General features: G+C 50.7%; 14 protein-coding genes across 14 annotated transcripts; 7 read left to right on the top strand and 7 right to left on the bottom strand.

The window, feature by feature from the left end:
* Positions 1-45: 45 nt before the first annotated feature.
* Positions 46-1,521, bottom strand: EJ05DRAFT_491560 (FAD/NAD(P)-binding domain-containing protein; the record flags this gene model as incomplete). Its single annotated transcript, XM_033745990.1, has 3 exons — positions 46-508; positions 556-1,325; positions 1,381-1,521. 3 exons carry the CDS (start codon positions 1,519-1,521, stop codon positions 46-48), a joined length of 1,374 nt encoding a protein of 457 aa, XP_033604566.1.
* A 1,056-nt stretch (positions 1,522-2,577) lies between these two features.
* EJ05DRAFT_473055 (uncharacterized protein) lies at positions 2,578-3,188 on the top strand. The gene is made up of 2 exons (XM_033743309.1): positions 2,578-2,997; positions 3,142-3,188. Exon 1 carries the CDS (start codon positions 2,722-2,724, stop codon positions 2,896-2,898), a length of 177 nt encoding a protein of 58 aa, XP_033604567.1. The 5' UTR covers positions 2,578-2,721; the 3' UTR covers positions 2,899-2,997; positions 3,142-3,188.
* EJ05DRAFT_197812 (uncharacterized protein) lies at positions 3,072-5,365 on the top strand. The gene is made up of 2 exons (XM_033739712.1): positions 3,072-4,617; positions 4,667-5,365. Exons 1-2 carry the CDS (start codon positions 3,272-3,274, stop codon positions 5,151-5,153), a joined length of 1,833 nt encoding a protein of 610 aa, XP_033604568.1. The 5' UTR covers positions 3,072-3,271; the 3' UTR covers positions 5,154-5,365.
* An 82-nt stretch (positions 5,366-5,447) lies between these two features.
* Positions 5,448-6,789, bottom strand: EJ05DRAFT_197800 (alpha/beta-hydrolase). The gene is made up of 2 exons (XM_033739711.1): positions 6,080-6,789; positions 5,448-6,026 (listed from the first exon to the last, which is right to left on the bottom strand). The coding sequence occupies exons 1-2, from the start codon at positions 6,491-6,493 to the stop codon at positions 5,475-5,477; spliced, it is 966 nt and encodes a 321-aa protein (XP_033604569.1). The 5' UTR covers positions 6,494-6,789; the 3' UTR covers positions 5,448-5,474.
* A 297-nt stretch (positions 6,790-7,086) lies between these two features.
* Positions 7,087-8,265, top strand: EJ05DRAFT_496988 (putative dioxygenase; the record flags this gene model as incomplete). Its single annotated transcript, XM_033746479.1, has 2 exons — positions 7,087-7,422; positions 7,507-8,265. The coding sequence occupies 2 exons, from the start codon at positions 7,087-7,089 to the stop codon at positions 8,263-8,265; spliced, it is 1,095 nt and encodes a 364-aa protein (XP_033604570.1).
* Positions 8,266-8,749: 484 nt separating this feature from the next.
* Positions 8,750-10,760, bottom strand: EJ05DRAFT_198013 (MFS general substrate transporter). The gene is made up of 5 exons (XM_033739715.1): positions 10,519-10,760; positions 10,022-10,465; positions 9,912-9,967; positions 9,084-9,860; positions 8,750-9,025 (listed from the first exon to the last, which is right to left on the bottom strand). Exons 1-5 carry the CDS (start codon positions 10,598-10,600, stop codon positions 8,777-8,779), a joined length of 1,608 nt encoding a protein of 535 aa, XP_033604571.1. The 5' UTR covers positions 10,601-10,760; the 3' UTR covers positions 8,750-8,776.
* Positions 10,761-11,483: 723 nt separating this feature from the next.
* EJ05DRAFT_473057 (uncharacterized protein) lies at positions 11,484-12,324 on the top strand. Its single transcript, XM_033743310.1, has one exon. It carries the CDS (start codon positions 11,740-11,742, stop codon positions 12,187-12,189), a length of 450 nt encoding a protein of 149 aa, XP_033604572.1. The 5' UTR covers positions 11,484-11,739; the 3' UTR covers positions 12,190-12,324.
* A 140-nt stretch (positions 12,325-12,464) lies between these two features.
* EJ05DRAFT_473058 (mitochondrial 54S ribosomal protein YmL33) lies at positions 12,465-13,455 on the top strand. The gene has a single exon (XM_033743311.1). It carries the CDS (start codon positions 12,707-12,709, stop codon positions 13,025-13,027), a length of 321 nt encoding a protein of 106 aa, XP_033604573.1. The 5' UTR covers positions 12,465-12,706; the 3' UTR covers positions 13,028-13,455.
* Positions 13,456-13,886: 431 nt separating this feature from the next.
* EJ05DRAFT_197826 (uncharacterized protein) lies at positions 13,887-18,088 on the bottom strand. Its single transcript, XM_033739713.1, has 5 exons — positions 17,759-18,088; positions 17,579-17,698; positions 14,474-17,529; positions 14,121-14,419; positions 13,887-14,070 (listed from the first exon to the last, which is right to left on the bottom strand). The coding sequence occupies exons 1-5, from the start codon at positions 17,965-17,967 to the stop codon at positions 14,023-14,025; spliced, it is 3,732 nt and encodes a 1,243-aa protein (XP_033604574.1). The 5' UTR covers positions 17,968-18,088; the 3' UTR covers positions 13,887-14,022.
* A 186-nt stretch (positions 18,089-18,274) lies between these two features.
* Positions 18,275-18,777, top strand: EJ05DRAFT_496993 (putative peptidyl prolyl cis-trans isomerase cyclophilin; the record flags this gene model as incomplete). The annotated part of the gene is made up of 2 exons (XM_033746480.1): positions 18,275-18,592; positions 18,643-18,777. The coding sequence occupies 2 exons, from the start codon at positions 18,275-18,277 to the stop codon at positions 18,775-18,777; spliced, it is 453 nt and encodes a 150-aa protein (XP_033604575.1).
* Positions 18,778-18,980: 203 nt separating this feature from the next.
* On the bottom strand, positions 18,981-19,524 carry EJ05DRAFT_197847 (uncharacterized protein). Its single transcript, XM_033739714.1, has 4 exons — positions 19,387-19,524; positions 19,313-19,328; positions 19,159-19,221; positions 18,981-19,100 (listed from the first exon to the last, which is right to left on the bottom strand). The coding sequence occupies exons 1-4, from the start codon at positions 19,468-19,470 to the stop codon at positions 19,084-19,086; spliced, it is 180 nt and encodes a 59-aa protein (XP_033604576.1). The 5' UTR covers positions 19,471-19,524; the 3' UTR covers positions 18,981-19,083.
* A 174-nt stretch (positions 19,525-19,698) lies between these two features.
* On the top strand, positions 19,699-20,376 carry EJ05DRAFT_496994 (COX6B-domain-containing protein; the record flags this gene model as incomplete). Its single annotated transcript, XM_033746481.1, has 4 exons — positions 19,699-19,747; positions 19,818-20,064; positions 20,220-20,287; positions 20,342-20,376. The coding sequence occupies 4 exons, from the start codon at positions 19,699-19,701 to the stop codon at positions 20,374-20,376; spliced, it is 399 nt and encodes a 132-aa protein (XP_033604577.1).
* A 211-nt stretch (positions 20,377-20,587) lies between these two features.
* EJ05DRAFT_496995 (SPO22-domain-containing protein) lies at positions 20,588-23,723 on the bottom strand (the record flags this gene model as incomplete). The annotated part of the gene is made up of 6 exons (XM_033746482.1): positions 20,588-22,497; positions 22,549-22,636; positions 22,688-22,761; positions 22,811-23,069; positions 23,117-23,613; positions 23,666-23,723. The coding sequence occupies 6 exons, from the start codon at positions 23,721-23,723 to the stop codon at positions 20,588-20,590; spliced, it is 2,886 nt and encodes a 961-aa protein (XP_033604578.1).
* Positions 23,724-24,664: 941 nt separating this feature from the next.
* EJ05DRAFT_198215 (uncharacterized protein) lies at positions 24,665-26,185 on the bottom strand. The gene is made up of 3 exons (XM_033739716.1): positions 25,253-26,185; positions 25,007-25,203; positions 24,665-24,957 (listed from the first exon to the last, which is right to left on the bottom strand). Exons 1-3 carry the CDS (start codon positions 25,964-25,966, stop codon positions 24,903-24,905), a joined length of 966 nt encoding a protein of 321 aa, XP_033604579.1. The 5' UTR covers positions 25,967-26,185; the 3' UTR covers positions 24,665-24,902.
* Positions 26,186-27,518: the final 1,333 nt, after the last annotated feature.

The following is a 27,518-nucleotide window of genomic DNA, read 5'->3' on the forward strand; positions in this document are numbered from 1 at the left end:
GGCTGATCCTGCTTCGTCGTCATCATCATCGTTCCCACCTTCTAGTCAGTGACTCCGAATGGCCTCTATCGTTGTGAACCCTTTCGCTGCCGCCTGCAACTCTTCCTCCTTTGATGTGTCCGACTGGTCTAGGACCCGGACCGCCGCAAGCGCAGCATCGACTTCTTCCTCGGCACGATAGCCGTATATCCACGGCTGCACCTCCGGACATGTCCACCGACTTGGAAATGCGCCGGTCAACTCCTTCCCGAGCTGGGACAGGAACAGCTCGTCCCGGGCTTCTTGCTCAGGGCCGTTCTCCATGTGGAAGTCTCGTCGTTGCTTGAATGTCTCGCGGACGATGGCCTCGCCGCGTGATTTGCGAAGCCGTTGGAAGATCTCGAGGAGTTTGGGGAGGTCGGATCGGTGCTCTAGGCTGCCGAGGAGGCGCCCGAGGACGGCGCCGTCTTCCATTGCGGAGTTTGCACCCTGGGCGAGATATGGGAGCATGGGATGGCATGAATCGCCGCTGTGGGAGATCAGTGTGGACTCTTTGCACTTGCGAAATGTTCTTACATCATGACAAAGTTTGACTGTGCATTGACCCACGAGTCCATCTCGTCCCGATGCATCAGCTTCCACTTATCCACAGTAGTGACGCATTTCAGAAATCTGGTCAAAACGGGATCCCAGCCGTCGAAGAGCTTCATCATTTCATCCACCGACCCCTGTTGCTTCGACACATGTTCTGGTAGGTCGTCCGGGACTAGCAACACAATGTTATAGATGGTACCATCCCGAATAGAGTACGCAACAACGTGAGCTTTCGGCCCAACCCAGAAGCGACACGCAGGTTTCGAGACCATGTCTCGAAGATCCTGATCCTTTATCTGGTCCAGTGGCAGAAGGATGCGATACGCCAGATCTCCGGTTGGCAGGGGCGTGTCTTTTTTCTTGAGCAGACACTCTCTACATTTCGACCATAATCCGTCCGCAGCAACAATCATGTCGCAATGGTACTCCGCACCGGATTCAGTGGTCACTCGTGGTGCATCAAAGTCGATATTCGATACTCTCGTGCCTAGCTTCACAGCTACGCCCAGTTCATTTGCGCGTCTGGCCAGTTCCCGTTGCACATCTACACGATGCAGATCCCAGAACGGCGCGCCATATCTTTCACGCATGTGCACGTTGAACTGATCGTCCTTTGCCAAGAGCTTTCCGTCGGAGTATCGATGGACTGATAGGACGGTGGGCTCTGCGGCGGACTGTTTGAGGCGATCATACACTCCCCATGCCTGGAATAGCCGGGATGCATTGGGAGTTATTTGTAGGCCAGCTCCAACCTATATCGTTTGGATCAGTTTCTGCGGTCGATATTGCGAGGTTCAATAGTTTTACCTCAGCGAGCTCCTTGGCGCTTTCTAATATGGTCACTTTGTGTCCATGAAGAGCGCATGATATTGCAGCAGCCAGACCTGCAAGTCCAGCTCCGACGACGATGATGTCAAGTTGAGAAGATGAATGTGTCCTGGCAGCCATTGTCACATTGAACGTTCGTGGGCACTCCAGACAGACTGATTATAGATACATGATGAGTTGATGAGGGTGTTTATGGTTATGAGAAGAGATGCGATCACCTAAATCACAGACATCAAAGTAGTTACGGGCAAGTCGGCACCTTTCTGTGGATCATGTCACGGCGTTGACGGTGAAGCCTCGGAAAAGCCAGATGAGATATTTTGCCAGTTCGGTTAACCGTTACATCGAGATGGAACGGTCGAGGCCGTGAGCCCTGCCTATTTGCCTGGAAAGGGCCAGCCTGTTGCGCCACTGGACTTGCGAGCTGTGATAGATGTGGTCCTGGTTCAAGAGGTAACATGGAAGAGTTATGACGGAGCGCGGGCTTCGAAAGCGGGAGGTAAATTTCGAGATCAAGCATGCCGGAGAGGCGTTGTCCAGACGGGCAAGAACTCCCGTAGAGGTTGTTGCAACAAGGTGGAGATGTGGAGATGTGGAATGTGGCTTCGGAATTGCCGACTGTTATTGTAACAGTTGTGTAGACCTTAATAGATGATAGGAGCATATGTCGGGGTCGGTGTCGGCTTGCTGACATAATACACAGGCGGCAGTACTTCGGTGAGTATCATGAATAGGCCTGAAAATACAGGCATCAAATAGTGCCCTCGCCGATTGGTCAGACGTTGCTACAGCTGCGCTAAACTTCGTTAGGATGTGCACACTCCGTGTATGTACGAAATGAGAAGTCACGTGCTTTGCTGTATCAGTTACCCCCGGTCGAGCGTTTCTCCGCCTCCGCCTCCGCCTCCGCATCCGCATTGGGAAGATGAAGACGCACGTGGTGGATAATGCTTCGGGCACGATCTGAGCCTCAATCAGACTGTTTGCAGTCAACTTCACCTACTATCAGACGTTCCTGGTCAGGGACAGTGAGGTGTCTGCATGCTGCAAAGCGACAGAACACGAGAAATCCGAATCAAAGTTCAAACCTCTGCCGAAGGGGGCATAGCTCGAATTTGGTAGCTTGCAGCAAGGTTCCAACAGACACCTCACCTTACCGCACCACACCCGCTCTGTCGATCTGCCTGTTGCGAAAACCTAAATCGACCTCGACCATTCCTCGTGTTTCCAAACGCCAACCTCAATTGAAACGGAGGATTTTCTACCTTCGTCCTCGATGTCTCTTCTTCTCTCAGCACATTCTTCCTCCGTGGCAGCACCATGAATCCTCAACAGATGCCGGCTGCCGCAGCGAGCAGCTCCGCTGCAACAGCCCCCAAGAGAACGAGACGCCCACGCGCTATCCAGGCTTGTAACTTTTGTCGATCCAAAAAGTACAAATGTGATGGCGCATGGCCGTGTGCGCCATGCCAGAGTAAATCTCGCATGCTGAACTGACATCCACAATCACCACTGACCACCCATCTCAGAGCATCGCGAAGAATGTGTCTTCAGAGGTCAAAACCCTGCAGCAGGGGGCCCAGTTTACTCCGCAACGTAAGTTGCAATCCTCGGAAGATGCATTATGATGAAAATAGCATGCGTTGCGATGGATGCAGGTTCCAGCAGTGACCATATGTGATTATCGTGCGCTTGTGCTGATTTGAAATCGACTCGGGCATTGGCTGAGTCTTTAAACAGTTATGTACATGACCTGGAAAGACGATTACGCCAGGCTGAGAGTGCTCTCTCGTCTCCTCAGGCCACTCACAATGCTTCCGGTCTGGTGAGCTCTGCAAGTCAGCTACACACCGAAGCGACACGCAGCACGATGCTGACCCCATCCTCTGGCACTGGCAACGACAAGTCTACCATCCTCAAATCAACAGAGATTCGTCACGAGACTACGCCGGATACGAGCGATGACGGCGAGACAGAAGTTGTAGATGTCAACCCCATTACGTCATCCATTGAGTTTCATGGTAATTCTTCGTCAATGGCATTTCTTGGCCGTGTCCGCCAGGAGTATTCTGCATCGCCAGACGAACCAGTTCGAGCTGGATCAGAAAGGCCCTCGCTAGTCAGCGCTTTTCAGAATACCAATTTCGGTGCTCAAAATGACAGAATCATGAACTGGAACGATGGATTCGATGAACGACTCTTCTCTCCTCAGCTTTACGTCTTTGTGGAGACGTACTTCAGCAATCTCCACTACATCCATCCTATCATAGATCAAGCCCACTTTCTTCGACGTTGCGATGACCTCTGGCAAGGCCACCCCGAACGCCAACCACGGAGTTTTATTGCCATGTATTTTGCAATGCTATCACTAGGCTCTTTGATACGAAATTGGACCGAGGAGAGAATCAATGATATGGGACGTTTTGATTGGAGCCGCATGCTCTTCGAGAGAGCGGAGCTCGCGCTCGGGAAACCCGGTTATCTGAACGATCTCGAAGCTATCCATACGCTTTTCTTACTGGCCAAAGTCTGCCAAAATGAATTGAATCCAAATTTATCATACATGTACCTGGGCGTCGCCATTAGGACCGCACTCTCGATTGGCTTGAACCGGAATGCCTTGCCAGGGAGACATACAGCAGACTCGCCCGAGGCACACTATCTATCACGGACGTGGTGGGGCCTATACTCTCTCGAAATGGAACTCAGTTTCGCGCTTGGCCGGCCAGACACCCTCGGCATGGAGGACTACCACAACAGACCGAAACCACCTGTCGATGACTCCGAGACCGGAATATTGACCAGTATGCTTGGGCTCGCTCGGATCATGCGTTCGACTTCAATTAGCATCTACCTGAGTAAAGCTACCATTGCCGAGAAGCTCACAAGAGCTTTTGAGATTGAGGCTGATATTGATGCGTGGGTCCAGACGTTACCAGTCAGAATCAGACCGAACATGACGCCTGATCATAAGCGGAATGCTCTGACAGATCCAACATGGGCACAGCGTCAGCGAATGGTGTTGCAGATCCGTTACTATAATGTCAAAATGCTCTTGCTTCGCCCATGCGTGGTACATGCAGCCAAGCTTGCTGCTCAGAGCCGACCTCTACCGACAGGGATGGAGGAGGCGATTGCCAAGTGTACAGATGCGGCCGCCAGTACTATTGAGATTATCTACGAAACATGTCGTCTTCACGATTTCTTCCGTACATGGTGAGTTCGGATTCATTTTCTGACTTCTTAATAGGGCTAACTACCACAGGTGGTACAACACAACATACGTGACATTCGCAGCATCCATTTTACTCTTCATTGCCGCTCAGCCACAGCTCTCGTCGTCATCATCATCTTCATCACACCATAAGCCACCTTATTTACCCCTCATCGACCAGTCACTTGAAATCCTCGATGCTATGCATGAATCAGTGGTAGCTCGTAAAACTGCTGGCATAATGCGGCAAATGGTAGCAAGGTTCCGCGAGAGAAGCACTCCTTCCTCACAGTCCCCACACAGCCAGTCTGGTTCTCTGCCCGTTCACAGAGTGCCTAGCGCCCCGAGGTATATTGTCCAAGCTGCACCCGGCCAGCAGCAATTCGTTCCAGAACCGCGGTTTGATGCGGTTTTCCCAGAAGCTGTTGGTAATCCGAGCTTTGGTCTGGGTATGTGGGATCTGGCGGGTCCGCAAGGAGGTTACGGAACCTGGGATTATACTAACTTCTCAAACGATGTCTACTGGCAGGGGGGATGAAAATCCGGGGTGGAAGAGGTTCGACCACTTGCCGCGACACATTCGGCTTTGCAGCACTAGAAGGAGGAAGCCGAAGGCCCTTCTGGCTTTCATTCCTCGAAAGTCCCGTACTTCCGAGCTTCAAACATTTGCGAGGAAGACTGTTTTGAGCGCATTATCTCAAGGAGAGCATATCGGCAGCCAAGACTATGGCATAAGTCTCAAGCACAGAGGCCAGCGACTGCGCATATCTGGGGGTCCTTATTGTCCACGAATCCGATCGAATTGAAGAGCATCGATCGGGTGCCGGCGCATGACAAAGGACGTGTTGATCGTCCATTCCTAGAAGCCTGGACCCCTTCCGACAATCTTTTCGAGAAAATCGAACCCTTTCCTCTGTTCGTCCCAGACTTTACTTCCCTTGACCATCTTTCCGGCAAAGGTATGTTTCTCGCCTTCGATCTCGATCATCTCGGCATCGACCCCATAATCCTTCATCCGAGCGTACAGAGCGCGGCTCAAATGAACCGGGACCATGTCATCGGCAAGCCCATGCACGATGCACACTGGTGGCCATGTGGCAGACACGTTCTCACAGGGGTCAATTGCCGCTAGATTCCCGTCTGGTTGAATTGTCTGGATTACCTCACCACGTGATATTTTAGTCAGTGCGAATGCAGTTCGTGGGTCGTCCTTGGGTGAGAGCTGGCCTTGGCCTTCGAGCGACATTCCACCAACGGTCGGGACCGGGCCGTCAAAAATGCGGTTTATGAATTCTTCTGATACATCGGGTGTGGGCACGTGTGCGAGTGGTGTGGTCCAGATAGGGTCCTTGAGCGAGGCTGGGCCATAGAAGTCGAGTACAGCAGCAACTGGGCGGGAAACACCGTATGCCTAGTATATGAGCTACGATCTGCCATGTAGGGGGCCGCAATGTCAATACATACCAATCCCAGAGCCAAGTGACCTCCAGAGCTCGTACCAAAGCCCATGACACGATCTGTATCTACTCCAAACTTTTCAAAGCCGTGCGCCCTCAAAGCTTGATAGAGTCCTCCGTCATAAACCCAAGCCAAAGCATCTCTACAGTCTCGTAACGGGCCGTCGAGAATACTGACTTGTGGGCAGAGGCGATGATCTAGGGCAAGGACAATCCAGCCACGATCAAGACAGTTTTGGACCTGATCCTTGTTGACCATGCTTGAGGATCCCAGCATGAAAGCCCCACCATGGATGTTAAGGATCACGGGATACTTGGTAACTGTTGATGGAGTAGACGACGGGAGGTAGACATCCGTCTCGATCTCCAGGTCGGGTAGTGTCTTGTAAGGAACGCGGAGGGTAGCATTGAGTGAGGCCATGGATCACAAACGTGGGTAGAGAGGGTCTAGATGAAAGATAAAAGATACAAACAAGCAGGTATTAGAACTACGAGGCGCCACCATTTCCAACAAGCGAGCGGTCAGGTGACATAGTAGTTGTACACCGCATTGCACATAACAACTCAGGACAATCACAGCCACTCACATTTCAGCTCATGTCCGGAACATCCGTCTTGGACTTTCCCCCAAGCCTGTGATTCTTCATTGCGTGGCTTCCGAACGAACGTCCATTCACAGAGGTGGATCTAGTCGGATCTTCCGGATAGCATCGAATTGCTCAGCTTGTCCCCACGCTCTGATCAGGAAAAGCCGTGCCAACAGGAATCCGAGCTGGATAATCAAGCAACAGAAGCTTTACTGCAACAGGCCCACTTGTTTTCGCGCAGACTTAAGCTTTCGCAAGGCAGCAAAACCCGGCGGCTTTTGTAGAGGGAGCGGTTGAGGGGCACGGGAGACGACGGACTCCAACAATCATACACCAACGTAGTTAACGAACTGTTAAAGAGCCTGTACGGGCACAAGTACACAGAACGTCTCTTCATAAGTCATATCAGCAGCAATACTCTATCACAATGTCTACTTCAACATCTTCCAAAGCCATTCCCACCCATGATTCACCTCCCATCCCACCCGCGTCCACCAGCACATACATCATCCCGCAGCTCTCCGGCGAGCTCGTCTCAATCCCGGGCTCCAAATCCGTTTTCCGCATTCTCGCCTCCGAGAAACAAACCGGCGACGACTCCATCGGCGTCTTCAGCTCCGGTGGCGCCCTTGCCGACGCCCCTGGCTTCCACCACCATGAGCGTGCACACGACATCTTCATGGTGACAAAAGGCGAGCTGAAGCTCTGGGTTGGCGACTCATGTCGAATCCTCCAAGCCGGTGATTTTGCGAGTATACCACCGGTATGTCCCTGAAGCCCTCTTTGCTTTTGCCCAATTACGCTTTTTCTTCGATACGACCATGCCTCAGCTGACAGCAGCAACAAGAAAATAATCCACAACCCGCACCTCCTCGGTCCCATCACCGAAACGTACGGCCTGATCCACCCGTCCTCCTGGATCGATTTCTTCCGCTACGTGTCCGAGCCCACCGACATCCCCAGCATCATCTATCCAGAGCAAGACTCGCGCTCCTTGCCCGCCCTGCTCGTCCCCAAAGTCATCGCCGCCGCAAAAGCCGGCAAGGACTACGATGTGCATTTCCACCGCGAGCATGTCGGCTGCGAGGTCGCTCCCTGGTCCGATGCAGACACCGTCCTGCCCGACGGCGAGGCGCCCTACTACCTGCGCGCAAACCGCGGCCCGCGCTGGATCCTGGGCGGCGTGGTCAGTAGGCCGTTCATCACGGGCACGCAGTCGAGCGGCAAGTTTGCGATTACGAGTCTAGAGGGCTCGAGCCACTTGGACGCGGGGCTGAATCCGCTGGCGGCGCCATTGAGGTATGCGGTGCATCATGTGCTGGTGGTCATGGAGGGCAAGGCGACGATAAACGTGGAGGGATATGCGCCTGCGACACTGACGGAGGGCGAGACGGTGTTTGTGCAAGCGGGCGTGGCGTGGGGCGTGGTGTTTGAGAGTCGGTTTGTGAGGATTTGGAGTTTTTCGAGTGGGGATGGGGTGGAGAGGGTGATTGAGCGGGCAGGGAGGCAGTATACAGAAGGATATGTGGTGCCTGACAAAGCTGAGTCTTGGGATGCTCAGAAGTTTGAGGAGGTGTGTAAGGAACTACAGGTTAAGGCTGCTTGATTGTTGGATAGACACATTACGATATACTACCTACAGCAATGCTTTGGCACTTCGGCAATACTTTGGTACGGTACATAACACAAAACTTCACGCTATTTGCATTTCTGTGCCCATGTGTCTGACGAAAGAGGAAACCTATTCGGCGTCCGTCGTTAGATATCGTGGTGTTTTGTAAACCTTTTCACGCATTTCCGCGTCAACATTCACACGTCACAGACGGGCTTATTTGGACCATTTAATGAATACTGTATGCGAATCCTCTTGCTTCCCGCACCAATCACACAATTGCAAAAACAGGAAGCAATCCAGGACGTCGGAGTGTCCACATCATTGTAAATCTTTTTCTCCCGGTCAAACTATGTGTATAAAATCTCAGCTTGTCACGCACAGGACCCCACGATATCTTATGTTATTGACATATTACGTTAAATGCTATATCAAGACTATAAGGCTTTAGGCAGACGAGACAAAGCATTCAGCCTATCACACTGGCTCTTCGAACCATCGCAACTCAGTGCTCCACCTCCCGAGGTAGCCACTTTTCCGTAACAATTCTGAGTCTTTTACCCCAAACCCAGATCGGGATGACCATCAACGAAAACAGTCCCATTAGACCGCCAAAAACACCAAAAGGTACCGCCGGACCAGCAGACGTAACCCACTCGCCGACGAAGAATGTCCATGAGAAAGCGACGATGGCACGCATAGTTGTTACAGCGACGAAGCAGTCCCCAGAAACGGCGTTGTAGGACTCGATCAACTATCATTCAAGTCAGCGAAATCCATCCGGAGTGTGTCAAACAGCAAAGTAGACTCACATAATTGAACCCAACGCTTGGTGCCTGCATCAAGCCAAAAGCCAACATTCCAAGTCCGACTTCCATTCCGACCCATGCCTTGGGCAGAGAACTCCACGCGCTAAAGCCAAATGTCCACAATCCACAAGTCGCCAGGAACAAACCTGGCAACGTTACCGGGAGTCGGTCCTCTGCCTCGGATAATCCATGGCTCCCGTGCTTCGCTTTGGATGTAAGAGCATGATCTACGCTGAGATACGTAGCTGCGGCACCAAGAACCGAACCAACGAGACCACCGACGTTGATGAGACCAGCGTTTGCGCCCCAGAGGTACGGGGGCGAGGCAACGATCGTGGGGCCGACCGTCGATATGGCGACGATACCACCAACGAGACCTGCATACCAGAACATGACCAGCCACACGCCAGGCAGGCGGAGAGTTTTATACGGAGCAAAAAAGCGGCGCAATAAGCCTGGGCGGTATGTACCGATTTTGAGCGATCGAAGAAAAGAGTAGGAGCCCGTGATCTCATTATGATGGGTTGTAGTCTGCTCAAGGCGGATATCTGGAACCTTCTCGTGTGTGTCTAAGGATGGTTCTTGTCTGCTGTTGAGACCTAAAACCTTCTGCCGGTCAAACATAGTCTCTGGCGCGAGGAAGAAGCACAGGACAAGTGTGATCGCGGCTAAAATTACGTTAATCCAATGGATCCATGGAATCCCCATGTTACCCGCAATATAGCCTCCTGATATCCCACCGACTAAAGAGCCGGTCAAAAGGAAAATTGTGTATACGCCCTAGGGGATGCGTCAGTGAAGGAAATGACATACAAGATTCTCTTTGCTTACCATTGCTCGTCCTGTCTGGTGAGTGAAGAAGATCTCCCCAACTACGTCAGGGGATACTGGGAGGGAGACATTAGCTCGATCCTATCACACGGTAGGTTTCTTGAACTAACCAGCTTCTGAAGGAGCTTGTCCAATACCCATGAAGACGCGAGCGGCAAGGAGACTACTGAAGCTTGTTGCTAAGCCCGCCCACATAGATGAGAAAACGAGGAGCACCAGGCTGATCAGGATAACAGGCCGGCGGCCAAACGTGTTCGCCAATGGGACCCACCAAATGTTCGCAACACCTTGCATGAGAACATTGACAGCGATCAGTTGAGAAAGTCTTGAAAAAGCCACAGGCGGATTGAAGGCTAGCGGTGTCGCAAGGAGCGGGAGCGCGCTGGCAATTGACGAAGACGCGAAGTTCCCGATGAAAGCGTCTATGGACATGCAAAGAAGGATGGCTATCTTACGCCACATGGGCCAATTCAGAGGATCTGCTGCATCGGAAGACGGTTGAGGCACCAAACGCAAATGATGGATATGGCCGGGCTCATCGTCAAAGCGCTGGGCTATGTACAATGTCAGTGAAACGAAATAGACTCTATTGGTGGCATGGTAGTACCGATCAATCTGGAAGTCCCAGGGGGTGTTGCTTCCGCCAACTCCTGCTTCGACAACGAAAAGGCGTATTTGAAGCTCGCCATGATGTGCGGATGTTCAAGATCGAGAGCACATCAGACCATCAATGGCAGATTGAGATGTATAAATAAAACTACTGCTGAAGCGTAAACCATAGCCCAGACCATCTCGCATAATTGCTGGCCTGAGTGTCAAGTGTCCCCTGTCACAGGTTAATCGTGCGGGAGCTAATCCTTTCCGTGTATTCTACCCCATGGGGGTGGCTGGCTTTGCATCGAATGAAGACGTGGACAGTTTCGTGCAGAACGACTCCACATGTTCCGGCAACAAGCGACGGTAGATCAGATCACAAAGATCATTCATGCTGCATAACGGGTATGCTCAGGCTATGCGGAAGAGCCGAAGTGGTCGATTCGGTAAGGATGAAGCATTTCGGAAATGCCGGCCCCACAAGGGAGAACGTACACCCATGCCCTTGCTGAAGCCTGATTCGTACTCCTCCCGTCCGCTACGGCGTCAAGCCGGAAGCGGTCGAGATCGGCAAACAAGGTTCGAGATGATATGCCTTTCTCGAGACACATCCGCTTGCAATTGTCGCGAGTGTTTGATTGCATGCCTCTGATGCGCTATTTTATAGTAGCTAGGGTGACACCCTGGACGAGCCGAGGCTACCGACCGCTAAGATCAAGCGGTTTGATATGATAACAATCATGACACGGCGGCGACGCTCATTTGGTATCTGATTATAGCTATCAGGGCCCACAAAACCGGTTTGTGTATTGCCATCGTTCTACTGCATAATCACGCGTGGCAGTGCTGCTGTATCGGATCAATCAAATGCTGAGTGTGGGTGTGGATGTCTATACTTACAAGCAGGCGGATGTACTGAAACTGTTGTTCAAATCTTCGGCGCACATGATAGATGTTGGCTGATGAGATGGTAGACGGAGTTAATCCAGGTATCAATCCAAAGACACGGGGGTGACTTCCGAGGAATAGGCGACGCGACGCGTTCACATTGACGTTGAACCTTCCGCTTTGTAGGGACAACATTTCCCCAGTATTGTTGTATCACATCCCATTAAACAATGTCGTCCGCCTCGAAACACCCTCCATGAAAAGACCACGCAAGCGGAAGACTTCAGAACCCTCATTTCACGGTCATACAATCTACTGACCCACATCACTGCGATCAAGGCTGACGATGACGACCACTGGCACGCAAAATGCGTCTAATGCACTCAAAATCCTATGGGACCGACTCTCGCTCTGGAGCTATAATTTCAAGACACAATCCCACGACACTTTTTCCCGCATGCGCTGGGAAGACTACATACGCCTCGTCGCCGTTCTTGGTGCATACATTCTCATTATCCGCCCAGTTCTCGTGAAACTTGGGGCGAGACATCAGATGCGAGAGCTCGAACGGCAAGAGGCAAGGGACAAGAATCTCGGTAGCAGCAATGTGAACGACCAAGGCTCGCAGCACTCCGCGAACAGTGGGACGACCGGTACAGATTCGGCGGTGGATCCGGCGGTGCGTCACAGACAATTAATACGCAAGGCTTTGCTAGAACACGAGGAGAACTTGCGAGCAACAAGGGAGGAAGAAGACGACGACGATCAAGACATCGATGAATTTCTTATAGAATAGACTATGGTCTTGGCTGCTAATTGGTGTTGGTCGTACTACAGCCTTATGGTTGCATTATACAGTTAGAGATACCGTGGATAGAGATACCTAATCATACCTTATATACAAAGTACGTACGAGACAATGGATATCAGCTTATAATCACTTTGAAAAAGCACTTGCGCACCGACTTAACCATTATTTTTGCTGTATACTTATAAGCTGTTGATATGGATTATTCAACCCAAAACTGTCTAGCGCCAAATAGCTATCGCGAAACTTCACTTTCGTGACAATGTATAATAGAAAAAGTCCATCCCAACACACAACCCTCACGACACCTTCGCGTTCGCCTCTACGCCAATTACACTGTTGACCGTCCGGAATATTCTGATCATCTACTGTTAAGGATCGGACGCACTGCACCGCGATACCCTCCCGCGAACCATTCCACGAACCCATCAACATCAATCCACCCTGTCTATCCTCAGCCGCGCAACAGCGCAACACAACCACTACCCTACACTTAAACGATACAATGCCGCGCCCATCACCCAAAGCCCTCAATCCATTGCGCGCCCCACAATCATACTTCCGCATCTACCTACGGCGCTCTGCCATCGGGCTGCCCGCCAAACAGGCTGGTGTGCTGGACGCATTGGGTCTGCGCCGACGCACAGCGACTGTATACCATCCGGTCACACCGGACGTGGCAGGTCAGATCTTTCGTGTGAAGGAATTGGTCGATGTCGAGGAAGTAGATCGTCCTTTGGATAAGAAGGAGATAAAGGCGCGGAGGACGCCGGCGACAGGGTACTATGTGGAGAGTAGGGCGGGGAGTGCATGGGCTGATGAATGAAGGGTTTGATGGAAAAAGAACGAACAGGACACCAATGAAAGACATGGGGTCTGCCGGACCGACATTGGAAGAGTGTAGATGTAATATAGTGGCTGTTTGAGAGCGTCCCAGATTTCCCGGAGATCTTAAGAGCGTCGTTGCTATGATTTGTAGAGGAACTCGTGCGGTGCAGATCAAATTGTTTGTATGTACTATTTACAATGAATACACCTGAAAACCACGATCTCTAATCTTCCCACGGCTTTGGGTATATTCGTAATAGCATCCGCTCGCCTGCGACTTCATTACTGGCTTCTAAAGATGGGACTTCTCAGACAGAGTACTGAGGCTCGACAAACACCACCACCTTCGTTGAAAAGTCAGGTATCGGCCCATAGAACCTTGATTTCGTCTTACATATGAAGGAATCCCCTTGCATGTGGAAGAGTAGTTCTTACGAGGTACAATTGGCAGTGTGCAGAAATTCACCAAAAGTTCTGCATTGGTCTGTACTCGCCGGGATCAGTAGTACTCATAATGAGCGTCTGTCATGGTTGTCTGAGTTTATGGACAGGGTTTTCGAACAGCTTGACTACTGCGCCTGGAAAGTTGATAGCTAGTTCGATCGTGACCGAACACTTACCGTCGAATAAACCTTCTCAAAGGGGTGAAAAGAGCCATATACCTGTCATGATCATTTCATCACCACTCGCAATTATGGAGAGAGACCAGAGAGCAAGGTGAGATGTAGCGAAGCTGTTCGTCCAAGGTTAGCAAACGATGTGCGTCACCAGGTAGCAGTTGATCGAATGTCTGGCACTGAAAATTCCAGTGAGTATATATTATTTTGTTCAGTAGTTGCTTTTAGCCATGTCTTCGTGTCATGCTATCTGGTGATAAGCAAATATATACTTAAAGAATCTCAATTGTACCATCAAGACTGCTCGCGTGACCACATGTTCCTCAACGGGAATATATGGTCAGCTGCCGGCGGTAATTTACAAGCCCTGGGTGTCTCATAGTGGAGTTGCGCGGCTCATCTTTAGTAGGCGCTGGACACCGACCTGGGGGTATAATTAGCACGTTATTATGAATGGAGTAGCATGCATCCTACCATCCAATTACTACCTTCATCGTTCTTCACCTTGATGATATCGGTAATTATAGCAGTTGCTTGTTCGTAATTGCGGCCTTGGAGAGCCTGCGCCAATTCTCCCATCTGCTGCACAGTGCCAGGTTTGACAACGTCCTCATTGTTCAGGTGGTCGAAGAGTATGTTCAACCGTTTTTCTGTATCTAAAACCTGAGGCTTGAATGAGGCTGGCGCTTTGGATTTCACGCGCTGCATGTCTCCACTTAGGATCTCAAAAATGGGTTGCGCTGGCGGGGGAATATGTGACCGATCTCCGGGAGCTAGGTGTTGTTAGTTAGGATACTGGATCATCATCAATATATCATGGGACTTACGATACTTGGCAGCAGCTGGTGGAGGGGTAGGTACGGCTTGGGGTGGTCCGGAAGGTGGCCTCTGAGGTGGTCCAGGAGGTGGTGCAGCCCGTGGGGGTCCCTGTGGTGGGCCTCGTGGCGGTCCCGATGGGGGTGGTGCCTGAGCAGAAGCCGGTCCAGGTCCTGGCTGAGGTGCATACTGTGATGGTGCTGCCCCATAATAGTTCTGGGGTGGGGGTCCTGTAGCTCGAGGCGTTGGAAGACCACCTGGAGGGGGAGTAGGTTGTGATCCCGGGGCAGGGGCGTAACGATTGGAAGACGGAGCGGCTGTGGATGGCGGAGGGTTGTATGGTGACGGTCCACGGGGCGGCGCTTGAACCGGTGGCGCAAAGCCAGTCTGGTTCGGCGACTGTGTAGGGGGAGCATACGCATTCGCTGCGGACGATGATGGACGGGGAGGAGGTTGAAACGTCTGAGGAGCCGAAGGTGGTGGTCCTGCACCACCTAAAGGTCCTTTCGGAGGAGGTGGTGGAGTCGGTCTTGACTGCTGAAAGCCTGTTGGCGACATCATAGGGGGAGGCCCAGTAGTTTGTTGATTCCCGAAAGGTCCTTGAACAGTAGGCGTGTTACGACGTGGCGGGGGTATCTTGGGTCCGAAATCGGGTGTGTCATTCCACTGAGCGATGTCTTTGCGCTGAGCAGCGGGTACCACTGATGGTGAAGATGTAAACCCGCGAGGGGGTGGGGGAATACTCTGTTGCTGGGGTGCTTGATAGCCACCATAACTTGGCTGGGGAATGCCAGGCGCTGTAGCAGGAGCGTAAGCATTGGGAGTGTAGCTTCTCGCTCCTGGAGCAGGAGGATAAGGATTTGTCGCCTGCTGAGCTTGAGACGCGTATGCTGATACCGTTTGCTGTTGTACTGGTGCATATGGCGATGGTACAGACTGGGTGGGGGCTGGAGCTGGTTGGGTTTGAGCATAGCTTGGTACTACCCGTTGTCCACGCTGAGCCTGAGTAACAGCAGGCGCTGGCTGGTTCTGGACAGTAGGAGTTGCTTTCGTTGTTGCTTGCTTCACGCGATTGCGAGCAACATCCGCCGCTGGGTACTTGGCCGGAAGCAAGTCGAGGTACTTTTCAGCAACGTGCAACTGTCCATGCGCTGCAACAACATCAGCATACTCAGTATACTTCGCATAAAGAGCCGCCAGTTTCCAGTCCTCGGCCTGATTGAGCTGCTCGTCCCGGAAGCCAGTGACCTTCCTAAAGATGGTGACTTTTTCGATAAAATCCTGGAGAGATTTGGCGTGGACAAAGAAACTTGTCTCTTGTTCAGCTTCTTCCAATCCTGCATTCTCATTCTCCTGTAGCTCTTGTACCCAGTTCGTGACAACCTTTTCAAGCTTGGAACCTGCCAAGTAACAGAAAGATGCGTCACGACGAAGAGACTTCCTATCAGCCGCATCGGCGTATGCCTCTTCGAGTCTATCACCAAGCGCTTCGCACAGATCAGGAAACTCAGACGCATCGGCAAAAGTGCAAACAGTCGCCATCACTTCCTTCCAGTTATCGAGATTGGCGTTATGGACAGTGTCCCACAAATTCTTGCCCACAACGGAGGCTAGGAGGCGCAGGTAATTGGGTCCCTGTGCTTTACCTTTAAAATACGCGGCTTGTGCTCTGGCTATACACTCTTGACCACCACAAATAGCAATCATGAAGGCATCGGACATGCGGTCTTCTTGTAAGCAGACATCGAGAGCCCGATCGAAGTTTCCCAGAATCAAATATTGTGTAATCCTCTTATCGGCTTCAGATTCTTGCCCGCTATACAGATTGAATGGATTGTTCGTCCGCGCTCCTTTAGTAGCTGCAAGATCGGAGAGGAAACTGTCAACGTCACCACCATCAAAGAAAGCTGACCCGTCCTTGTCTTCGGCTTTGCCGTTGACCTCCACTTGTGATTCTTCAGGCGCGACAGCAGCATCAGCGAAGCCTAGATAATCTACGAGCTTTTTACGGGCGTTGCCGGTGATCAGCGTCTCGATGACAGTCCAATCAGCCTTCTCTTCGTCCGTGCGAGCAGTCGATATCTTATCTTCGCAAATCTTGGCCAAATCACCTTCTTCCAAGGTCTTTTCAAACCTTTCCGTAGCAATTCCTACCGCTGCATCTGCTGCGAACGTGGATATAGTAATCTTGGATTGACTTGAACCGAGCTCCGTTGTAGACAGCTTCACGAGCTTGCCACCGAAGCCGAATGAGACGCCTACAGGTCGCCGCAACCACTTTGGCGCTTGTGGCAAGGAGAATGTATCTCCCTGTGGTAGCGTCTGGGCGCTGGCAAAAAAGTCTTCTCCGCTGAGAGACTGACTAGTCGTGGTCGTAGCCTTGTCGTCTTTGCGGGTGCTCTGTATCGTCTGTACTGCGATCCTCCCATCAAATGATGCTGTAGCAATGAGACCTGGATTATGAGGGTTGAACCTGGTTTGGAAAGTCCAATTTGTCACAATTGGAAACTCTCCAAGAGCCTGCCCGGTGTGCGGGTTCCAGCAAATCGTCTTGTTATCCTTACCGCATGACAGAAGGAGATCACTATCATGTCTACACCAGTCTAAGGATAAGACGCCCTGTTCATGTGCCTTCAGTATTTTCTCCGGCGCGTTCGAATTCCTTAGGTCCCACATGAGAATTAAGGGGTCCATGTCGTTCGGCACGGCAGTTATTAACCTGGTTGGAACGTTGGGATCCCATGCAACCGCGCTGACGGCTTTTCTTCCATAGTTGTTCAATGTGAGGTTCTCTTTCTTCTCTTTCACGTTCCAGACCGTGACAAAGCCACCGCTACTACCGGTAGCCAATATGTGGGGGACCTTCTTGTTCCAATCGATTGCTTCAATATCATCTGCTCGCGCGGCGGAGGAACCTAGCCGGAAGGAGCTGGATGGATTGGTAACGTCCGTGATGTAGAGCTCGCCTTTGGCTCCGCCAGTTGCGAGGAGCTCCGGGCGGAACGGGTTGAACTGGAGGGCTTTGATGGGCCCGGTGTGCTTATCAATACGTGTGATATGCGAGTCGCTGCCTCGATTAGTCTACTCCATCGTCGTCTGTATCCTTAGACTCTCACCTTGCATTCTTAAGCAGCTTCTCGGCATCCCACAAATCGAGTGAACCATTTTCGAGTGCGCCCGCAATTATGCCTCGAGGATGGTCGTTAGTTGGTTGGGACCAAGCAATGTCATGAAATCTACACAAGTTAGTGTCAACATCATATCTTGTGGCTTGCCGCAATTGTCATTCTACGTACCTCGAATCTGCAGATATGCTTGCGATAGGAGTAATTTCTGCTCCCTGTGCGACGTTGTCCAGAGCCAATTCCCAGAGCTCCAGAACTGTCTCATTTGAAAAGTCCGCATCTACAGCTCCTGCTCTTGTACCCGTGGCAATCAGCGGGGCCTGCGCACCTGGGGACCACGCAAAGGTGGCCGTGCGTGGGATCTCTCGCAAGCGCACCATCACGAAAGTGTGGAGGAGGGGTGGAAGTGATCAAGGTGGCCGATCCAGTGTGTGGGTAGGGGATCGTAGGGTAAGCGGACGAGGTAGAGGTAAGAGATTCAATTGTGGTGGTTGCCTACTGGTTGTGCAGCAAGCGTCTTTGAAATGTAAACTGTGTCTATTGTCAACTGCTCAGGTCGGTTGGACCCCTTCCACGTGACGTAGGGAAGACCCACGCAGATTGACTTTCTATCAAGATACATCAACACAAGTTTCATCGTAACACCGATGGTCCAAAAAAAAGTGACAACGACTACAGAATATAAAGATGACTGAAAGATCAACTGAGCGAACGGTCTATGTCAGCGGCCTTGACAACAGCGTGACATCGCATACTCTACATGCAGCTTTTGTGCCGTTCGGGGAGATAGTCGATATATCTCTGCCAAAACCAGACTTGCCGTCTTCAACGGAACCACATCGAGGATTTGGCTATGTTGAGTTTGAGCATTCGGATGACGCGAAAGAGGCCATAGACAACATGGATCAAAGCGAGCTATATGGGCGTGTCATTAAGGTCGCACAGGCCAAGCCCCAAAAAGATGCGTCGGAGGGACTAGGTAGTAAGACGGCAGTTTGGCAGCAGGTATGTCACAAGGTGCATTTTAATCATGGATAGTGCTAATTGCCACTTAGGAGGGTTGGCTCGCAAAACACGCCGTCAGTGAAGAAGACCGGCAAGCGACTGAACAGGCGCGAGAGCGGTCACCAGCACCGGACCCAATGCAAGGTCTGGAGGAGTTGGACGTTGTGGGCCCAAAGCCCGAATGAGAAGCCAACCGGCATTTTGTCACTCTGGATTCTTTCGCAGCAATGCTAGGAGTTGTGGCGTATGAGATATGGTTTGGCCGACTAGTAGCTTCTCCGTCCATCCAAATCTTTACAGTAGCTCTTCCAGAGCTATACAAAAAGTAAAAGTATAAACTAGTGATCACCGCGAGGGCCTTGTCGGGTAAGTCGAAGGGTCTTATCGGTGACCAAATGACGACCGAGGGAGTAGGCGGCAGCGCCCAATGCAACGCTACTCTCGTGAGAATACGACCGGGAAACGCAAGCCGTGAAGCGGAGGTTTGATACTTACGCAAGAACAACACCTAGGGGATAGTTAGTTGGGCAGATGAGTGAAGGGACAAGCTTTGATTATAGACTCACCAAGGGGGATAAGCTCTGGAGGGATCTTCTTCAAAGTACGGATGCGCTGGGAAATAGTGTGTGCTGTACGGCAGCAATGGTCAGCTCTCCTTCATTCTTTAATCCGCAGATATCTAAGGTAGTTCGTATGTGATCCAAAGCGCGTGTGACATACCGCTGTGCTCCTCTTTCTGTTTCTTCATTAGCAACCCTTCGATGATAGTATGAGCGGGACTACAAGAAGTTTACCGGGACGGGGCGCATCATCCGAGGTGAAGCCTGCATGCGCATGATACGCGTAGGCTGCATCCTGAGTATTCTAGAGGACTGCATAGTGTCGATGGGAGTGGAGAGTTGTATGGAAAGCAATTGGTAGAATGAGGTTATGATCCAAGAAGCTCTCGCCGCTCCATATCCGCGATATGGACAATCACGTGCTAAGCCGAGCTCCGAAAGAACCCCCAGAGCTCCTTTGACCTCACCACAACCACATCCTCTATACCGGTCTCCCGTAACGCCCGCCCATTGACCAATCCGCAGTTTTCCTACCATTCTGCAATCATGTCGGACGACGAGGAGCGTGTGACCAAGCCATTTATGTTCGTTACTGGTAAGCAGCCCTGGTCTTGAATTGCGGACTGAGCACTAATCGTACCATAGCCGGTATGTTCACGATGCAGGCCTACTTTCTCGACAATACTCTACCACAGTCCTTATGTTCACCACTACGAACGACTTGATCGATATATCACCAGTGCGCACGCGTATACAAACTAATCCTCCCCCTCGCATAGGTTTCGACGCCCGTTTTCCGAACCAAAATCAGACCAAGCATTGCTGGCAGAACTACGTTGACTACTTCAAATGCATCAACGCTAAGGGAGAAGATTTCAAGCCTTGCCGCCAGGTACATATACCCTTAGTCGTGTGAGACGAAGATTGGTGGACTTCCAGGAGTGTGCAACAACAAAAGTCCGGTCTGCAGTCGACCACGACAGGCGTCGCAGTCGCTACTCCGTGATATGATACGACTCGGCGCGAGATGGATAGATGCATGACACATTGGCTAACAACAAGTACAGTTCTTCCATGCCTATCGCTCCTTATGTCCTCGCTCTTGGCATGAAAGATGGGATGAGCAGCGTGGTGCGTACATCGACTGTTATATGGACTTACCGTCACGACTATACTAATAGACACGCAGAAAATGGCACTTTCCCAGCCCGGCTGGACGAGTAAACAAATATTTCATTTGTCCAAGTGTGGTTGTAGACACGTGGAAGGCGGACCAGTCAAATCATCCTCTGTATCATATGCACACCACCCGAGCAGTATAGAGCTTTCCACAATTCCATGACTACTTTCAGCGGGACAACTTTGAGTGAGACCACCATATCGAACAGTCCTACAGTACTGTACCGTACTATATCACTTCTCCAGATCGCTTGAACTACTGATCAACTCTATCCCATTGCAACCTCGAATAGTTGCCCAGTAGAGTCCTAAGCAACCCGTTTTTCTCTTCGTTTTCATCCCCGGTTCTCGCCAGTGCCATTGCTTTCACGGCCCACAACTGACAAGCTTCGTCATCGCCCGCACAATATGCATCTACGCCCCGATTGAATGCTGTGGTCGCCAGCCACTCTAGCTCAACTTTAGGATATACGTTTCCATGCGCCTTCAACCGCTCCGCCGTACGGGTGGCCTGATCGAGACACTGCAGACTAACCTTTTCGTCAATATTGACTGCAATCTGAAAGAGGCAACGAATCCAGCGTGCGAGTTTCGTTATATCCTCTGTTGAGGGGTCCGTCGTGGATGATGATGCTTTCCAGGCTGCATTGATGACCTTCTGTAGAGATTTGAGGACGTGCGATTGATGCGTTCTGCCAGCTTCAGAGTGCGAGAGTGCGAGGTCTGTTACGAGAGTAGAATGTATGAGGAGAATAAGGTCGGCTAAGGTGGCGAGGTGCGATGAGACGTCAAATGTGAAAGCAGAGTCGAGCAGTTCGTCAATGGAGGACCAGTCGGCGAGCTTTAGAAGGGCTTCAAGTTCATAAGTGAGCACCTGAGTGTGTTTCGCAACAAGGTCGTCGCGGGCTGTCGGTGCAAGCTCGGACACCGCGGACAGTTGTGTATAGACCAACTCACGGAATATCTTTCCATGTTTGCGAACAGAGAGATAGTTGTTCAGGGACTGTTCTGAATTGTCATGACTGCGTGCCACGGTAAGGTATGCTGTGGTAGCAAGGTAATGACAGAAAATTTTGCGGAGTAGCAGCCCCCTTTCTGATTTCTCGGCGCACTTTGCTTCAAGGAACTCGACAAATTGAACGCATACTAAGAGCAGTTGACCTAGGTGTTCGGGGCTCATTCTGGCGCAATATTTCAAAGCCAGGTTGTAGCTGGACTTAGAGAACCACTCCAACTCAGTCACTGTGAAGTCGCTTGCGGAGGTCTTGTTCGGTTTTTTGCTTGCTTCCTTTGCCGCCTTCAATGCACCCTCAAATAGACTGAGCAGAGCCTTTACCGCTTGCTTATCGAGGTCCTCTTCAGTCTCAAACTGTTTTATAAGCAAGCGAATTGCACATCTTAATAGGATAGCCAGATGTACACCTTCTGGAACGTTATAGTTATACCGCTCGACGACTTTCTGGAGAGCCATGGTCGCTTGGCGTTTATCTCCAGCTTTTTGAGCCTCAAGTATACAAGCATAGAGAATGGTGGCGTCCTTGTTCGACGCCTTGCTAACTGCCTCTAAACATTCGATAGCTTGCTCTTCTTGATTGCTGCGTAATGCGACTTTGTACATTAAATATTGCGTGATCCCGGCAAGCTTCCCGGTCTCTGTCATTGTAAAAAAAGTACGACGAGCATCTGCATAGTCTTGAATGGCGAGGGAGCAGAGGATCATCTTTCGAGAAATCTTTGCTTTATTCATCTCTCCAGCATTCTCAAAAAGATTATGCAAGGACATATTGCACCAAGTCCGCGAAGACTCATATCGCTGCTGACTATACGATGTCTCTATCTTTCTCCACAGTAAAGTCTGAGCTGCGTGTGTTGCTATCGCACTGAATGGCTGCTGTAGATTGTTGCGGATGAGATCGAGAAATACCGAGAATGATGCAAAATGTTCATCGCTGTCAGGCGTTTGGGAGTCAACCCATATTCTTGTAACGCATGCCTTCTCCAGATATTTGTGTCGATCCGGTTCACAAAGCCTTTGCAGAATCAACTCGTCCAGGACGGTACAAGCGCTTTTCGTATCATCCTTACTCTTCAAGTAGTGTATGTGATGCATAAGAGTTTTGAAGTTGGTGTCAGTTATCACGAGACTTGGAACCATACGTAAGAGTGCTGCGACAATGTAAGCTGCCCAGACCGGCTATTACGCTGAAATGAACGGACTGCTGGAGTAGGTGGCAGTGTCAGGGCTTCTTTCCGTTGACATCATCTCAAGTTTCAAGAGCAAGACTACCATTTTGTCCGTGAAGTCCTAGACGTATGGTCGGTAAGATCATTTGACAGGAGCAGAGACTGAACGTACGGACTCCATCAGACGTAACAAATCCCAAGCTCTGCGACGGGAATCATTCTCATTCAATGTGTGGAGAGCCTTGACTACGCTCTAAGTTAGCATTCTTAGTCACATATTCCATAGACATCGTACCAAGACTTTGTAGGATACTTAGTCTGAGCTCTACAGAATCGGCGCTCAGCTGGTCCACATCTTGCGCAGAGAGCACGTCGTGCGATCTTTCCAGCCACCTCACGGCTAAGTCATATTGTTTCCTACACAAACAGTCTTTCCCTATCTCCAATAGCAAGTCGGCGAAGCTCTCGGCTGCACCAGGGTCGAGACTCCCGACTGGATGCCCCCCCTTGGAAAACATACTTTCCGCAAGATCAAGACGTGACTGCTTCCACGCCTAGTCGATTGTTCAGCCTGTCTCACTTATGCCCAATATCAACTTACAAGTGCTATCCTAATAGCATAATACTCGACTCTCAATTTCGCGGGCACATTTCCTTGCTCACACATCGGGTCGTCTGCCTTCTCTGAAGCATTGACATAGTCCGCCGCTCTTTCCAAAGCTTTTAAGGAGAGCTCCAATTCCCCTGCTTCGATACAGAACTTGGATGCCTTCAGTGCCACCTTCAATACCCTGACCGCATTATTGCCCATTGAACGCGATTTCGTAGTCTGCTGCCCATAGTCAAGCAGAAGAAAGGCAAATACACGGAGGAGACACAGTGTTCGCTGTTTGTCCTTTTCTGTGCTCATGCCTTCACGGTGCATGCGAGTGGAGAGGTTCCATAGCTCAGTCCCCATGGAGTCCAGATCCTGCTGTTGCGTCGCCGAAACCACTGACACGTTCAGAGGGACTGATGTGACGTGTTTGTGCAAGTCATTGCGAATGGAGGTGCTGTAAATGTCGTTTTCGAGGCGTGCAGGGAGGCTCCGAGCAAATGCTATGGGAATGTCCGTCAATCGCAGTGAAAGTGAACAAAATGGTACACTTACATAGTAGGGCTTTAATCTTTTGGTCCTTTGCGCTTTTGTTTTGAAGCATAGGCGCCATGTTGCGAATACGCAGAGATCGTGGTGCGTTAGGCTGACAAGATAAGCTCTGAAGAATAGACGTTGTCTTGGCATTCTTGATGTCTGCAACCAAAATCTTGCCTGCGACCTACAGATGGACTTTCATGAATGTAGCTTCTAAATTCTTTTAGGGGCCAGTAGAGACAAAAGTATGCCCTCTGTTAATGATCTGTTGCAGCCCTAAGCGTAAAGCTGTAGTAAGCCACAAATAAGAGAAGTGGAAAAGTGCAAAAGAAATGTACTCATACATGTCCTAGGGAGGAATCGAACTCAAGCCTGGTAGCAGGATCAATGATCCAGTGTTGCAAGAGCAGGTTTGAGCCCAACATGATACCACCCGACCACGGTAGATGATTAACTATAAGCGGCTGATATTTTTATTGTTTCGGTGCCTTATATGACCATAAAATGCTGCCTGCTCACAGTGAGCACCATGCAAGAAGAGGACTAGCGTGCACCGAATCGACGACTCTGGAAGCATCGACGGTAGATTGTACGCGGTAATGCGCTTCCCCTCTTTGTCTCCGTCAAGGGGTTCCACTCGGAGCAAACATTACCTAGCGACTTTACCAAGCCACGCTGAGAAGCATAATCCAAATGATAGAATAATTGACGCCACGCATTTCATAGCAACGATCCACCTGCACACCTACTGGAGCTTTAGGCCTTTCGTGGAATACTGACCAAATACGCCATACTCCACAAAAGTGACAGTAATTATACAGACAGCAGCGAAAGTGTAGAATATCTCTTGTTAACTCTTGAGTAGCAGTCTAAAGGAGATTGTTCATTCCGTTACCTTCTATTGGCTTTGTGTGTGTATGTAGTCGGCATAGTCGGGTATGACATGGACGAGAAAAGTTGAAACGAGCTTCGCCCAACAACGCTACGCAAACATGTGCAAGTTATTGGGGAAAGAATCACCAACATAGACAATTAGGAGATAGAAAGGATGACAGTGACTTTACCATCGGGGAAATCACAGTCGTTGCTTCTGACATCGACCTCATAGAGAAAATATGACCTACTGGGTGCTCGCTGCGCATGGCTTGAATTTGCGCGATGTGCGCAAAGGATCCGTTATAGTGCACAGTTAAAACAGACACTATTACCACAACCAAAGGATGAAGGAATATACTCAATATGTAATATGAGTGAGCTATGAAGAGTCTGGAGCCGCTATAGGAAGAAAGTTACCAACGATCAGCGATGGTCTAAGAGATCATTAGTAAGGATATTACGAAGGACTCCATGACAGCTCACATTGCATGTTGATCCCGACGTATCGTAAACGAGAAACAACATCGTATTTCTGGATCATGGGAGTTTGGGTCGGGATTTTTTAAGGAGCACGATGTTAATATGGCCTTTTGGCTCTGGTCGAAGGCTATAGAGCCAAACTTTTCCCAGTAATTGGCTAGAGAGTCCTCAACGATAATTTCGTGGATTGCAAGCTTGCCCTAGGGCATCGATTAGTCACGGATGTGCTTGGTCGGAAAGCCGGCTTACATCTCTGAGGCTTTCGATAGGCACATGAATAAGGTCTGCCATCTCTTCGTTTCCTCGGAAAATCTCCCCAGTCCTTCGCCAAGAACAAGCCGGGATGGCCATACTGGCAAAGACCCTGTCATAATCCATCAGGCTCCGCTCGAACCACATCTCCACTCTTATGAGCTCCAGATCGGTAAGTATCTGCATCCGATCTCGGAACTGCGGTCGGAACTTGTCAAGCTGTCTTAAGATCCTCTGCCTGTTGTGCGGTTGTAGATGGTGTTTCATATAGTTATTCAGTCTATCGTAGCCCTTGACATAGTTGAAGGGTTTCAAGAGACCGGCATCGTATTTGGCCTGTAGCAGGTTTTGCATTCGCTTCTCGGGTGCGTCGGTTCCCGACGGGTCGGCAGCTGTCATGTAATACTTCTCGCGTGCTTTGTCTGGCGACAGCCCACCTTGCTGACGAGAAGGTGAAATGTTCGTGGGCGCCTGGGAAGATGCATATTGTTGCTGGGCATGGGTTGCATTCGGAGGCGGCATTACGGAACTTGCTGTCATCTGACCCATAGTATTCGTCAAAGACGGATCGGAGAAGATCCCATGGATATCGTCCCCCCTATAAAGCCCGCCATCGTCCATCAGACTGTTGTTGAGAAAATCACTGAGTAAGTTATACTCGTTGTGGACTTCTGAAGTGTTGAACATGTATGATGGATGGAGGCTGTGCATGTCTTGAAAATGAGAACCCAAGTTCCAATCATTATAACCTAGGACTGCGTAACTTCTGTCAGTATCTCGAACAAGAGGCGGAAGGGTGCAACCAACGCGAGGAGTTGTTGCCGGTCAATGCTGGGCCTTGGGCGGCAGATACGGAGCCAGCCTGGCCGATGGACGATGAGCTGGCAAGAGTATCCTGCTGTGATTGCTGTGGAGCTAGGTTCAGACCTGCATGGTGGGTATTTGCACGATGATCAAGCGCAGGGAGTTCTGAGGGGGAGTCGTCTAGCTTTCCAGCCTCTGCCTCGCCATGAGTACTCTCTTGTTTAGATTTCGGCTTCTTAGTAGGCTCCTCATCATGACATAGATGTCCAATACTTCGCTTAATACAGCGCGTACATGGTCTTTCCTGCAGTACAGCCAAGAGGGATCACAGTCAGCATATGGCGAGAAATTGGCCAGGAGCATTTCCTTAGGACTCTACGTACGGTATCGCAAGTCATATGCTAGATATAAATAAAACAATACTAGTCAGCCTGTTGTGTTCCTTGGGGGGCGTCCCGGCAGGCGCCAGGCGCACGTTGCGCTGCGAAGGGCCGAAGAGATTCAAAAGATATGGAACTCACCGAGCGACGGCAGTATAAACACGCTGTGGGACAGTATTTAGCAAGGATTCAGTGCAGCATCTGAAAGACATGGCGATCCGTGGCTTACCATGATTGACCTTCCTTCGCTTCTTGGGACTCTTGCCAGTGCGTTCAGCGACAGCATGCGGCGGCGACGGCTTCTCTTTTCCAGTCGCCTCAGGAGGCTGTTCGGGTGGTCTACTGGGGGAAGCCCCTTGCTCTGGTGTCGAGGTGGACGTCATGGTCGGACTCGTGTAGCTTGAAGATCCTCTGTGGCGCTTTTTCGTGTCTCCTCGCTCGCTCGCATGCGATGTACGAGCCTGCAGCAGGCTTTGTACGCCTCGCAGGTAATGTCTCTGAATTCGGAAAGTTGCAGCAGCGAGCAGTATAGCCGCAGGGAGGTGTCGTTGGTGGTTGTTAGATGTCGGCGCGTGTTTTAGAGACGATTTAGCAGCGAAGCATTATAGGACATGGACAATCCCCGCCAGCTTCTTTCGCAATCGTCGTGTGGGCGCATCGTGAATGAGGGTTTATGAAAGCACGCGAGCGGGAATCATCAGATGGAAGCGTCTTCACGCGCGCGGGCTAAAGTGGAGTTGGAGTCAGCAGTCCCAGAGTTCGTCTACGGGAGTTCTGGAGCGGCAGGACACCCTGGTATTAGCGGGAGCCGCGGCTGGCCTGTGGCTAAAATCTCCGTGGGCAGCTGTCACGGGCACAGCGGGAGAGCTCTAACATATTACTGTACGTACTCTTTTCTAAGTGATTAGTGGTGCCCTATTGTTCTGTCCGCCCTCCATACCGAGGCTTGTACACGTTGTTTACTAGCGTGATTCGTCCATGTATAAATATCTACATACATCTCATGTGATCCCTTGTTCTCGATCTCGACAGACTCATAAAATGATGTCGAAGGGCCAGGTGCATTCAAAAGCTGTGGT

Source organism: Pseudovirgaria hyperparasitica (genome assembly GCF_010093815.1).
Source record: "Pseudovirgaria hyperparasitica strain CBS 121739 unplaced genomic scaffold EJ05scaffold_2, whole genome shotgun sequence".
In the NCBI taxonomy this organism is placed as follows: domain Eukaryota; kingdom Fungi; phylum Ascomycota; class Dothideomycetes; order Acrospermales; family Acrospermaceae; genus Pseudovirgaria; species Pseudovirgaria hyperparasitica.